This window comes from Eurosta solidaginis, chromosome 5, assembly GCF_040869045.1.
Source record: "Eurosta solidaginis isolate ZX-2024a chromosome 5, ASM4086904v1, whole genome shotgun sequence".
In the NCBI taxonomy this organism is placed as follows: Eukaryota; Metazoa; Arthropoda; class Insecta; order Diptera; family Tephritidae; genus Eurosta; species Eurosta solidaginis.
This window is the reverse complement of record NC_090323.1, coordinates 247,472,741-247,486,179: the sequence shown is the minus strand read 5'-3', so window position 1 is coordinate 247,486,179 and position 13,439 is coordinate 247,472,741. Positions and strand designations below refer to the sequence as shown.

The following is a 13,439-nucleotide window of genomic DNA, read 5'->3' as shown; positions in this document are numbered from 1 at the left end:
TTTTAACAATTAAATCAAAAAGTGTAAAAACTTCATTGAGACTAATTCAATTTACCTTTAATCGGATCTATCATTCTAATTCGATATATTTTAATCATGCTTATTTTTTTTTTTACATTTTTATTGTGGAGAATTGTTGCATCACAAGTTTTCTATGAGGAGAGTTTCATCTAGAAACCCAATAAGTTCCTCATATTCTGACAAATTCTTTATTTTAAGGAAGTCTTTTAATTCACCATATTTACTGAATATTTTGTAGCTGACTCTTTTCCGGCTGTATTTTGGGCAGTGAAATATAATATGGTCCGCAGTCTCACTTACATTGCATTGTGAGCAAACACCTGAAAATTCTATATTAAATTTACTTAGATAATAAGGACAGTATGTGTGACCTAACAAAAGCCTATTTATAATTTTAATTTCTCTGCATTCTAAGTTACATTTTTTGTTTTTGAACCAAGGAACCCTCACTACTTCATCCATAATTTCTGCAGAATATTTACCTTTTGTCTGGCTTCTTCCTTTAAATTCTAAAATCCACTTATTTCATATTGAGCTTTTAATCCTAATTTCAGCCTCATAAGTCGTCAGATCTACATTAATTATTTTTCCGATCGTTGCTGCAGTTTTAGCTGCAAAGTCTGCTTTCTCATTGAATGTAATTCCAATATGACTTGGAACCCATATTACTTTTATCCTTTCTATTGTTTCTTTATTTGTATATAATATATTATGAATGTCTGCAACAATATGATTATTTGTTGCATTAGTGTCAAGTGCATTAAGTGCTGAAAGACTATCTGAAAAAATTGCAATTTTATTCATTTTGCCTTTTATTGCATATTTTACTGCTTCACAGATTGCAATTAGTTCACCAGTCATTGAAGTTAATTTTTCTTGTATCTTAAATAACAATGAAATATTCCTCTTTACATCATAAACCCCACAACCTACGCTGTACTCAGTACACGACGCATCAGTTGCAATCAAGAAAAATTCCTCATTTAACAATTTCTCTTTGACGGCATTGTATGTAGCTAAAAGTTGAACTTTTGAATGATTTTGTTTTGATCTGGTAAGGCACAGTTCAGTACATTTTGCTTTAAATCTGTTATTTTATTCTTTAGATTATCAAGTGCCCTAGCAGCAGTTTTATCATTTGACACAATTAAAAAATCATCAGCAAACTGAAAAATGTTAGTATGGCTGTCTTCCAACTCATGTAACTGGGCTGTATAGACATTAAATAAAATTGGCGATAGAACGCTGCCCTGTGGCAGACCATTTTCTATAAGCACTCTACTATCTCCTAACATTAACGTCCTTCTGTGTAGAAAGTTATATATCCACATAAAACTATTAGGATGAACATCCAACCCCTGAAGCATTGTGGTGAGACTTACAATGTCAACACAATTATATGCATTGGACAAATCCAAAGCACAAACAAATACCTTGTACTTATTGCTTTTCAATGTTTGTATCACATGTAATATTTCATTCAGACACATTGGAGCTAACTTATTTTTCCTATAGGCAAAGCTTCTGGCATGTATTATTTCATTTGTTTCCAAATACGTAGTCAATGTCTCTTTTATACACATATTAATGCTTTTAACTAAAACTGAAATGAGTGAGATTGGTCTAAAGTTCTCAATATTTTCATAGTTTCCACTTCTCTTAGGAATGGGCACCACTCTTATTCTACGCCATTCACCTAAAATAATGTTAGACCTAAAATGTTGTTCCAGAATTTTCTCAAGATTTATAAATGTGTCAGAAGATAACATCTTCAACATTTTGTACGTAATGTGATCATCTCCCCCCGCTGTGTTTTGTTTTTTACAAATTAGACCTTGCAATTTACTTTCTACTATTCCACAAGGAAATTGTATAACTTCTGGATTTATTGATAGTTTAGTGCCATTTCTTCAAAAGTGAGTGAGTTAGGAATCATCGCCTGCTGTTTCAGAAAATTCAAATAGTCTGCATTGTCCTCTGCACACCATTGAGTGTCACTGTCTTTTTGAAAGTTTTTCATGTTATTTATGAAACACCACGCTTTTTTTGTGTTTGGAGCTTGATTTAAATTTTCTATGGCTAAATTGAAATTTTCCTTTTTTGCTTTTTTTACAGCTTCCTTCCATTCATCTTGAAGTACACAAGCATTTTCAAGATCCTCAATTTTATTAGTTTTCTTTGCTTTTGCTCTAGCAGCATTCAAAAGTCCATATTTCCTTTCAAGATCTTTACTCCACCACGCTTTTGGGGTATGTTGCAAGTCATTTAAGTCCATTATGGCCTTCTTCTTCGCATTTTTAAAAGCATCTACCAGATCTTTCACATTACTAATATTTTGAATTTCTCCAATGTTCTTAGCTAGAGCTTTCTTGGATACAAACTTGATTGGCTTTCTTGAAATTTCTTTTACATCTAATACGATTGGACAGTGATGATTGTGTCCTACGAATGAATTTTTGCATTGCCATGTTACTTCACTCCGAAAACCAATAAATGACAGGTCTAAAACACTGGCCTGGCCAGTACCCATTAAGTCCGCATTCCTAAAAAAAGTCTTTGTACCATCATTTATACAACTAAGATTTGAATTATTGATGAGAGAAAGTAGAGCCCTTCCTTTGGGTGTGTCACTCGTGTCACCCCAAACACTCATTCTGGCATAGAAATCACCGAGCAAAAAAATTACATTGGTTTGACCATTATAAAAGAAATCAACCTGGCCATTTCATTATTAAATGTTTCCAAATTAATGGATGGCTGCAAGTAGACCGAGCAAATTGTGAAGTTTTTGTTTAAATTTCTGGTTCTTGCAATAACAATATCAAATGGAGTCCTATACTTTATTTTGCTAAATAAGATGTTTTTCTTAAAGCCTATCGCTACGCCTCCATAACCATCTGATCTGGTTTTTTTGATCATCTTAAAATTTGTTAATTTATGGTCAACATTCTCCTCATCATGGGAGAAAATCTCTTGCAAACATATAATATCTATTAAATTTTGTTGATTAAATATATCAATATTGAATTTGTTTGTATTTAAACTTTGACAGTTATATTGTGCTAATCTTACCATTAGGATTACGAAATCTTTCCACCCTCTCTTCCAAAAACTCCCCCATTGCATTTTTTTCACACATGTTGTATAATACTGAGACTAGTGGATCATCTCTTGTTATTGAAAACCTACTTTGTAGCTGATCTATGACTCTTTCTAACTCCGAAACTCTTGTCCATCCTGGCCTGTCATAGCAAGGTATGACTTCAGCCCGACTCCTTTTTTCCCGCATAGGGGCTATTTTCTTATCAGTATTGCTGGCTTTACGAGACACTAAATTATATGACTTTGTCACAAATCTTTTAGTTGTTTCTAGATTGGCATTTATTGTTTTTGCGCTGTTTGAATTTAGCTGCGGAAACTCTTCTTCGTATTCTGTTAGCAAACTGAACCTATTTTGTCGCTCTGGACTGTGCAATTGCGAGTATGTATCATACGCCTCTTTTTTGCTAATTTTTTTAATTGTCATAACTTCAATTACTTGTTTCTCCTTTTGCCATGCTGGGCATACATTTCGATTTAGAGACACATGATTGTTATCACCACACAAGATACATTTTTTACTTTTGCAATCCTCACCACATTTACCCTCATATCCACATAGAATGCATCTGGTCTTTGCTCTACAGCTGGCCTTCGTATGACCCAACCTTCCAAAATTATAACACTGCTTGGCAGGGGGGAAGTAATACCTTACCTAACAATTTGTAAACCATAGTTGTACCTTTTCTGGCAGTTCTCCACAAGCAAATGCAATTTTTACTGTCTGTGTGTTTATGAATTTTAGTTTGTCTTCTTTGTCCCTACGTTTAATCCTAGACACAGCCGTCACTTTGACCTCAGATACCAAGTTATTGAAAATTTCCTCTTCTGAAAATTCTTCAGGTACATACCTTATTACCCCATACGTTTCTACAAATGATTTCGGAATAAATGGCCTTACCTCCATTTCTAAAAGTTTTTCATTAGTTACGCACATGTTCGCAGTTACCGCCGTCTCAAACAAAATTTTATATAGTGATTTCCCTAGAGCCTTTATCTCTTTGATTCCTTCAATTCTTAAGTTTCTAATTTTGAACCATAATACAAGCCCACTCTTCATAGTAAGATTTTCAAAGTGTTTTGACTTAGAAGTGTCAACAAGAACTGCATACACTCCTTTGTACTCTTTATCAAAAAAAAAATTTTTTCCCTGTCCTTATTCTCCTTTTTGTTTTCCTCCAACTTTTCATTATTCACCTCATTTATTCCAGACATGTTGCCACCAATGGCCTGATTTTCTTCACTTTCCTCCTCCATACTATCTGTTTGCACATTTTTATTACCTTCCAGTGAACTTGTATTGTCAATGCTGTCTGCTTTCGGGATCGCCCCTAATGTCATACCATTACCATCTACATTTCCTTTGACTGTACCTTTTTTCACTAACATTCCTTGCATCGGAGGCATTTCTTTTGCAGGCTTGTTTGGATGAGCTAACATGGTTCCCAGTCTTCTCTCATTGCTCCTAATTCCGATAAGGAATCCTTCACAATGCCCTCAACTACATCCATAGCGTTACCAGTAACGCCCGACGCCGAAGCGTCCGCCATTTTGTAGAAGTCCCGAGAAACTTCTACAGATTTTGCCGCAAAAACAACACAAAAAAGAGTCAGCTACCTTACCCAGTATAATATAAATACTTACAGTAATCGTATCCACAAATTCTCCACTTCTGTTAAAATTTTTCAATGGTTAATAATTTCAATCAAATTCACAAATGAAACTCAAATTTATTTGGTACAAAACCAGTCTCAAAAAAGAAAGAAAAACTTTCAAAATGGCCGCCAAGAGGAATCACAAAAACCAACAAGTATCGCGCGTCTTTTCTCTTGTAATGCTCAAAACGAAGTTGCAAATACTAGATAAACAAAATCCCATTCAAAATGCAAGCTGTCAAATTTTCACAGTCGCCGCCGAAAAAAGTTCCATAGTTGCATTTAGGGATGAAACAATACCAAGGTATCGATAATCTTGTCCATAGAAGAAGTAGTATCGGAAAAAACCCGTGGCATTGAAATTGTTTATGACGAAAAAGGTAACACGACCGCGAGTAAATTAAAAATCAACCACTTTGTATATGCTTGGAATTGTCTGGAGCAAAGTTTAATCGAGGAAATCGGCAATTGGAATAAATGTTTGTCCAATCGTGTTGAGGTACCACTTTCAGGATGGAGTGTATACGGATGTAAGTAATCCCTGTGAACTGCGCCCTCTTTGCGCCCTATACACGGCATACAGTATCCGTGTTAACCTATGAATACATATATGAGCACTTTTGTAGTCAGTGTATAATACTGTTACGAATATTTGCAACACTAAGTGGTACTGCCATCTCTAAGCCAATGCTAAGCAGTGACTGTACGCACATCAATAATTCAATCATTATGTCTACACATATGTACGTACACGCAGCGGAGATGAGATGCCCAAACACATGCAGACATCTTATTGAGATGATCCTAAATGTAGGCAATTATAATTGTGGAAGTGTTGCTCACACATACAAGCGCATGGGGTGTGAGAGAAGCTTTACAAATTATACATCTGTAGTCGTAGCTGAGAAACCAACTAGTAAGTTCTGGAATGGAAAAGCCTAGAAGTATGCAACTAGGAAATCTAAGAGTATAAAAATGCGAGAACAGTAGAGGCGAGAATGCAGTTTCATTTGAGCTATCAATCAGTTTGGTTATTAAGCTATCTAGTTGCAAAGTATAAGTGTTATTGTGAAGTACTTTAATAAAGGCCATTTTTCCATTATTCAATATTGGAGTTATTTATTCAACAGTTTAGAGATTCGAACTTAGCAGAAGGGCAAATAAGAGGATTTGCAGTAAATTCGTTACAATGCCTAAACAGCGGTGGGGAAAATGATAGGTGTTCCACATTGATACCCATACCAGCAAGACGTCGTATCGAGCACGACAGCAATTGAGCATAAACAACTTAAGATACCCATACTGCTGCACTCACCACCCTAGAGCGAAACCACCACCAACTGCGCGTTAACACCACCATTGAGTGCCACACCGCGCGCAACCACCAGCGATAGCACTAGCCAACCAAGCGCGCTACCACCAGCTATAGCGCCAACGAAAGCACCGGGCGTACCACCAATAACATCTACTTTGGTGGCAACCACCAGCGGGGCCAACCCATATAGGCCGCTATAACATCGAATGTGACCACAACAACCTGCAGGGCTGACGCATATAGGCCGTCCGTAACAGCCACTGGGGCAACAGCAACCAGCAGACCCAGCCGTGACACCAAGACCAGCACGAAAGCGGTGAGTTCGTTCCGGATACGGAAAATCAAGTTTTTTTACCTACCTTTAAATTTGATAACTTATGTTAGATTCAGTAGATAATACTATTTAAATTATGCTTAAAATTGTGTATATACATGAGATGTAAAGGGGGGGGGATTACTTGCCAGTTATACCCAGCCAGCATTTTGGAAGAGTGTCGGAAAGTTGCTAGAAAACGCTCAAATTCGAAACTCAATGTATCGTCGGGAGAAGGGTGTACCCTGAAAGGGATTATTCTTGACTAATCAGTTGCAAGCCACATTTTCTTTTCCCCTTTATTCGTTTTATCATCATATTTGATATGACATTTTATAAGCTTTCACAATTTTTTTTATTGTATTTAGCAACAATTGTCAATCCATATAAAGTGATGTTTTGGAATCATTTGTGAATATGATTACGATTCAATTTTCCATCATATTTAGTGCGTAATTCCATATTATATTATAAACATATTTCATCAGCGGATGGAAGTATTCGGAAGCTCGCAGGTGAGCTAATTAAAACCTCAGGTAATTGCCGATAGTTAACTTGAACGAGGTGCACACACGACTACAACACTCAACATTATCTATGGACATCATCGTAAATAATGGTAGTGTGATGTTTTAACAAGCGTAACCCATGTAGGATGTTGAAGCCGGAACATATCGACCTTAAATTACCAGCGGTTCAACCACATCGGAGCTTCCGTTTCATACACTGTAACTTTTTTTTTTTCTTCTTTTTTTTGGAAGACGTGTCGGCATAAATGCTTATCGGACATCGTAGTCTAGGAACAGCATCCACATTTCTTTAGGTCTAAACATATTTTTTTATAGCCATAATTTTTTTTTGAATTCAATTATTGAGAAGTGTGAGCATAGGAAAGCAATCGGATTTTCAACGAATAGTTGGTTCAATTGTTTAACAAAATCGGTATTTAGTCGCAAGGAATAATCAAAGCATATTGATACGGAAGTAGATTCGTCATCCAGATGCTGGGTGGGTAAGAACTCCAATTAAGATTTTTCATGCATAAAATTTAAAGGCGTGAACTAGGGTCATTATAGAAGCATAAATAATTACGGCATACCCCATTTGAAATCTCGGATTATTAAATTTAAAGTAAGGTTAACATAATTAAAGAATTAATGTCAACAGCTAAAGCATGAAAAACATATTAGTACGTAAAGACATACGAACTTTAAACGTAGATTATGAATAAGAAGAGTACTTAAATATTTTGAGAAGCGTAAGAAACGTTAATAAGCTTAAAATCTATAGCACTTGTGTTGTTCGCATATATACGGATATGCATACATACATGAAGTTACATACATAAAAGTGCATATGTTCACAGGCATGCAAACCTTATTATACATAATATTAAAAGTAGGCAATTTAAAGACAGTTTCTGAAACTTCCAAACGCAGATACAACTATATATTACAATCAAAATAAATTAGTCATATATGTTCAGACACATTTTTTTAAAAAGGCGAATAAAATAAGATAAAATAACATAAAACAAAATTAGATTAAATCAAAAGGAGATAAAATGAAATTAAATTAAATAAAACTAAGATAATATAACATACCACAAAGTACAATAAAATTAAACCAAATATACCCAAAAATCACAGAATCGATAGTAAATCACAATATAATGGGATAACTAAGACTTTAAATAACAATAATAAAACCTTTATGTCTTGGCTTACCAATTATCTGTTGGTTATCTACGTATTAAACTATTTTTGGATTTTCACCTTGTTCTCTGTCACGATTCTGACTATGAATGTAAACTACTTTTGCCAAATTGTTGTGTTAGGAAGAATTTAATAAATAAAACACCAATACCAATCAAAGGTAGATTAAACTAAAATACCATAAGATAGCTTAATATGCCTCCTAATTGATTATTGCTAGGAATTAAGTCGTACCCTAAGTTTTTGTAACCTTGGATTTTTATTTATATAATGAGTTGTAAATAAAACATAGTAATAATGGGAATACTGACTTCCTTATTCATTTAGAAGGCATAGGGTAATACAGGTAAGGGGCCACCGGAAAATTAGGTGCGTCGGTGGCCATGGTTTTGAGGGTGGGACAAGCACTGGGCGTCGCAACAACTTCCGCGGCGCCCCTAAATATATTCGGACCCCTTTTTGTTTTTCCTTCTTTACTTTAATTTTTCAGCTTTTTTTTTTTTTTACTTTCAGCGTTAGTAACCGGCCATGTCCGGTTCGGCAAATTTTTTTTTGCGTCATATAGTTTTTGTTTACCTTTTTTGAATTTTTAAATTTTGAATGTTGTAACGGTCTGTCCGTGACATCCGGTTCGGCCGGATGTTGTTTTTGTTTGAATTTATAAGCGTTTTGAATTCGTTCTGCGCTTTTTGTCAGTTTTTTTTAAAGGCATGATAGGACCTTTTTTTTTTGTTATGGCGCAGGAACAGTAAGGTTGGCAAGTACCCCGCCCAGCCGACATGACTAGCCACTGTGCAACACCAGATCATGCCGACTGCGTTCCTTACTGCTCCATCATAGATGCGATTCCATAACAATTTATTTCCATCAGTTTGGTTGGGTCAGCTTTGTATATGGATGTGGATATGTCAACTTTTCCAAGGCTTTTAGGGAAGATGTACATGAGACATATATTCATATCGCGTATTAAACACAGCATAAGAAACCTGTACGCGTTGATGTCGAAAACATTTATTTTAATAGAGAGCTGTATACGAGGAGTAACTTGCATTAAAGCGACATAGGATGAAAGCTTCATGTAGCTAAGCGTACAGCAGGCGTACGTACGCTTGCAAAAAAGAAAGAACAAGACTTTTGCTTACATATTTTCTATGCTAATATGTGTATTTAGTTAAAAAATGGTATTTGAGTTACTAAAGTAAGAAAAAGTATTGAACACAAAAAAAGCTTGTGTAAAAAGTAGGGCTGGGACTATCCGCATATTCGAATATCCGGATATCCATACGGATATCCGTTAACACGGTTAAAATCCGGACGGCATGGATATCGGTTAATATTCGTTTGTGAAACTATCCGGATTTGTGAAGATCCGGTTAATAACCGTATTTTTGGATATCCAGTGAAAGCAACAAATTGATGTACCATATATGTTTATTTAACATTAATAACAACAAATTCGTGGGTCATTTAAATCAATTAAAAGGCTCGTATTGAGAAATATGTAATACGATGTTAAACTATTTTCTTCTTGTTCTGGTGTAAGAAAACAAGTGCCGATATCATTTCCCGACTCAAGCAATTTCGTGCTGAATGAACTACATTGCCAGCACTTGAAAATACCCTTTCAGAAGCTGTTGAAGTGGCAGGTACCTCAAGATATCTTTTGGCGATTTTCGACAGATTGGGATATTTTACGTGGTCTCGCTACCAATCGCTGGCACTGAGATTATAGTTTATTTGTTCTTCGAATAAGTAGCGCTAAAACTTGTCTTCCTCCCTTGTGTCACTGTTATTTTCATTTAGGAGTATATCCATGGCCGTGAGGTTACTGTTTTCCGAAGCTTCTTCTTGGGCATTCACATCAGCAGTACCCATTTTATTGCCATTTTTTCCACATGATTTTTTATTTTGTTGCGAAAAGCATCGGTCTCAACGTGCCTCAACTGTTTGATCCTCGGATCAAGACCACTCGCCATATGTGCAAAAATTATATTTTCCACAGATGGATATTCAATGTCTTCAAAAGAAAAATATCTTCTCTAGTCTGCAGCTACTTTTTCTTTGAATATTTTGCCATCCTCGTATCAGTGTTTTTAAATTTCAGATGCTTATTAATAATTTTATGAATGATGGGTTTCAATGGGTGAAAATGTAATCTTGCTGTAACTGCTAAGCACATTTGTCACAATTTCGAAAGGGGTGAGTAAATCTGTTAGAACATCAACTGAATCCCAGTCACTGTCCGAAACTGCGATATTTTGAGCGACCTTGTTGTTGAAAATTGAACAATCAGCAATTCCTGCAACAATAGAAGATCTAAGCTCTTTAACTCTTTCCGACATAAAAAGAACTGAATTCCATCTAGTTGAACAACTTTGGATTAGTTTTTTAACTGTCTTTTCAGTTTGTATTACATGTTTCTCGAGAGCATATGTACGTTTACTCGAATGATTGAAACTCATCACCAGTTTTAAACCTTTTGGATGACTCAACACCAATTAGGTGGTTTAATTTCTAAATTAACACTCAATTGAAGTGTATGTGCACTGTATGGATGACTGGTTATAACAGGGCTCAAACCTCGAAAAGCATTTGCGTCCATATCATTCACTTGAAGATGGAAACCCCGATAGTGGCTCCATAGACTTAATGTCGATCCTTTGTTTTGTAGTGTTTTTTCACAATATAAACAAATGGCACTGTTCTTATTTTCACTTGTTTGTAAAATTGTAGCTCTTTAATTTTTGACGTTAATTTAATAATCTACAAAAATATTTTGTGAATAATTTTTCGATGTTTGCTTCGTTCTGATATGCAGATATTCAAGTTTTATATTCCAGTATCCGGACAAACGGATATCCGGATTTTCCGTTTACGTATCCGGATAGCCGAACAGCGGATATCCGGATTTCCATTTATGAATCCGTTTATCCGGATAACCGGATTTTTTGCTTAGCTATCCGGTTATACGAATATCCGGTTTATCCGGATAGTTGAAAAATCCGGATGCAGTTCACAGCCTTAGTAAAAAGTGTTGGAAAAGAAGTGAGAGGTACGCAACAAATTAAATGGGGTTCAAAATTATGGCTACAAACAGTGGCGTGGTTGCCAAGCCGCATATGCAAATGCCGAGAGAGGGCTTTACTTTTCCATTGCCTACCTAGACCAAAGTAGCATTTCAAAGATTCTTAACGTTTAGGAATTTATAATGGACACACCCGGTTTCGGAGCGCTCAGTGGCCATTTTCGGTTTTTTGGAAATATGTTTTGACAAAATAAAACTTTGCCCAAAACGCAGAGATCAGAGATCAGAGTAATACAACTTTAAGATAATATTTAAACACCATGAAACAATTGATACTGCATGAAATATTGGTAGCAAATCCGTCATTTACCAGCCCAGCAGTCACAATTTTAAGTTACCTGGGTTTATGTTTATACCGAATTACTTCTTCGTTCTTTGGGTTATTGGGCCAAGCTTTTCCTTTACATTCATTCAAAGTATTTTATAAGATTTAATTCCGTTGATAGTGAAAGCCAAGTCAAAACATCGATTTCACGACTGCAACCACATTTTACAATACCCGCAGTTTTTTTCCGTCATTGTGATGAAACTGCCAAATCATATGCATTCGATTCTGCAAGGGTTGAAAAACGTCTTCAAATACTCCTGGAAAAAGGATGATGCCCATATTTTCCCGAATAAAAAATAGCTGTTCCGCACGAACATGCCACATACATTTTCACTTCAAATTCCAAATTTTCATCTTTGATTCTACTTATTGCACGATGGTGTAAACTTTGGATTTATTGTAGATTAGTGCATGTGTAAACAGGGATTTAGCAACAGACTCCACTAAGATACACCAAGGGAAACACAGTCGATCTCATGACTTTACCCTTTATATAAAATTAGACTGTTTATCATAGTTTGAGAGGAATTAAGTGTAAATGTTATTGTAGATCAAACTCGCATAGAAAACCAGTGCATGTTTTCTTAAAAAAATGTATAACATGAAAGTGGTACTTAGCTTTAGTATTCATTTATAACAAAATTATTTGAATCACTGGATTCATACTCCGATTTCGTTATGTCATAGGATAGCGGATCGTTTGTGGTTTCAGTTGTCTCCATTAATGTCATTTTTCTCTGTGATAGTAAAGCTTGAATATCTGCCATAAGCTTATATGCCTCTTCCTCGCGAAATCCCTCAAGTTGCTTGCCGATAGCATTTGCAAAAGCTTGAAACACGCTAACATGGCAAGACGGTTGTGTTGTTTTTACTCTGTTGGATGACGACTCTCCATTGGACGACAGAGTGTTACGCAACAAAGATGGACCTATCAGCAAAAAAAAATGTTTTAAAGTAAAACCATAGGACTCAAACCAGTGAAATAATTACCTGCAACCGCTGATACGCAGCTATCAGATAATGGCTTCTGTTTTGGATCACGTGAATTTAAGGTGCGTGAGCTAGTGACTACTGGCGCAGTTCCAAAAATATCTTCCATTTCCTCCATAAATGGAATTTTTTTTAAAGAAGCACCTTTGAGCTTCTTGTTATCCAATCCGCTTTTATACGCTAATAACAGAGTGCGCATCTTCGCCTCCAATGTCCTTGTTGTTATAGTGGTATCCTACCATATTAAAATATTACATGTACATTTATTAGAATATGAAGATGTTGCAGAACTTTTACCAAAAAACCTTGTGCCATCAAATCTTGCAAAACATTCTGGTAAGCATATTTTTTTTTCCGACTGTGCTTAAATTCTTCTTTTCGCGCCCTGTAGCACTGCAAGAAAAGTGATGTCTCCTCCTTCGTCCAACGTTTTCTTGTATCTTTTCTGTAATTAAAATAAGATGAATATCACGTTTTATTGAATTAAAATATATAAACAAAAGTACTACATTTCCTCTGTTGACATTTTGTTTTTTTAATTAGGGATGGCAAAAGACGATAAAAACTACATCACAAAAGCTGGAAGCACTGATTTTGTCTGTAACTTACTTCATAAGACTGTGCCTATACACGCCATTTTGTCTCTACAAAAGTTACAGGCATTGTGAATGCTAAGTGTGATATCTTCTGCATAAACGTCAAAATTCCAAAGTGATTGGATCACCTGATTTGTAAATGACTATCGCTGTCTCATTCTGTATCTCTTTCTATCACCCAAGATAGGCGCCGCCATATTGAACAGCCTGTCAAAACGCTGAAAAGTAGCCACTTTGAACAGCCTGTCAGGCAGTTGACAGATAAGATAACACACTTTGTCATCATTCACAATGGTTACAGGCGACGGGCTGCTGATGTCAA

General features: G+C 35.7%; 2 protein-coding genes across 3 annotated transcripts in view; both read right to left on the bottom strand.

Moving 5' to 3' along the window:
• LOC137253109 (uncharacterized) overlaps positions 1 to 13,439 on the bottom strand; it is a 486,773-nt gene that overhangs the window by 233,335 nt on the left and 239,999 nt on the right. The gene's annotated exons all lie outside the window — the stretch shown is intronic.
• LOC137253100 (uncharacterized) lies at positions 12,046 to 13,156 on the bottom strand. 2 transcript variants are annotated; one of them, XM_067789468.1, is made up of 4 exons: positions 13,031 to 13,156; positions 12,819 to 12,966; positions 12,522 to 12,756; positions 12,046 to 12,459 (listed from the first exon to the last, which is right to left on the bottom strand). In XM_067789468.1, exons 1-4 carry the CDS (start codon positions 13,045 to 13,047, stop codon positions 12,152 to 12,154), a joined length of 708 nt encoding a protein of 235 aa, XP_067645569.1. In that variant the 5' UTR covers positions 13,048 to 13,156; the 3' UTR covers positions 12,046 to 12,151. The 2 variants fall into 2 exon arrangements, with proteins under 2 accessions (XP_067645569.1, XP_067645570.1); XM_067789469.1 differs by having other exon boundaries at positions 13,131 to 13,150.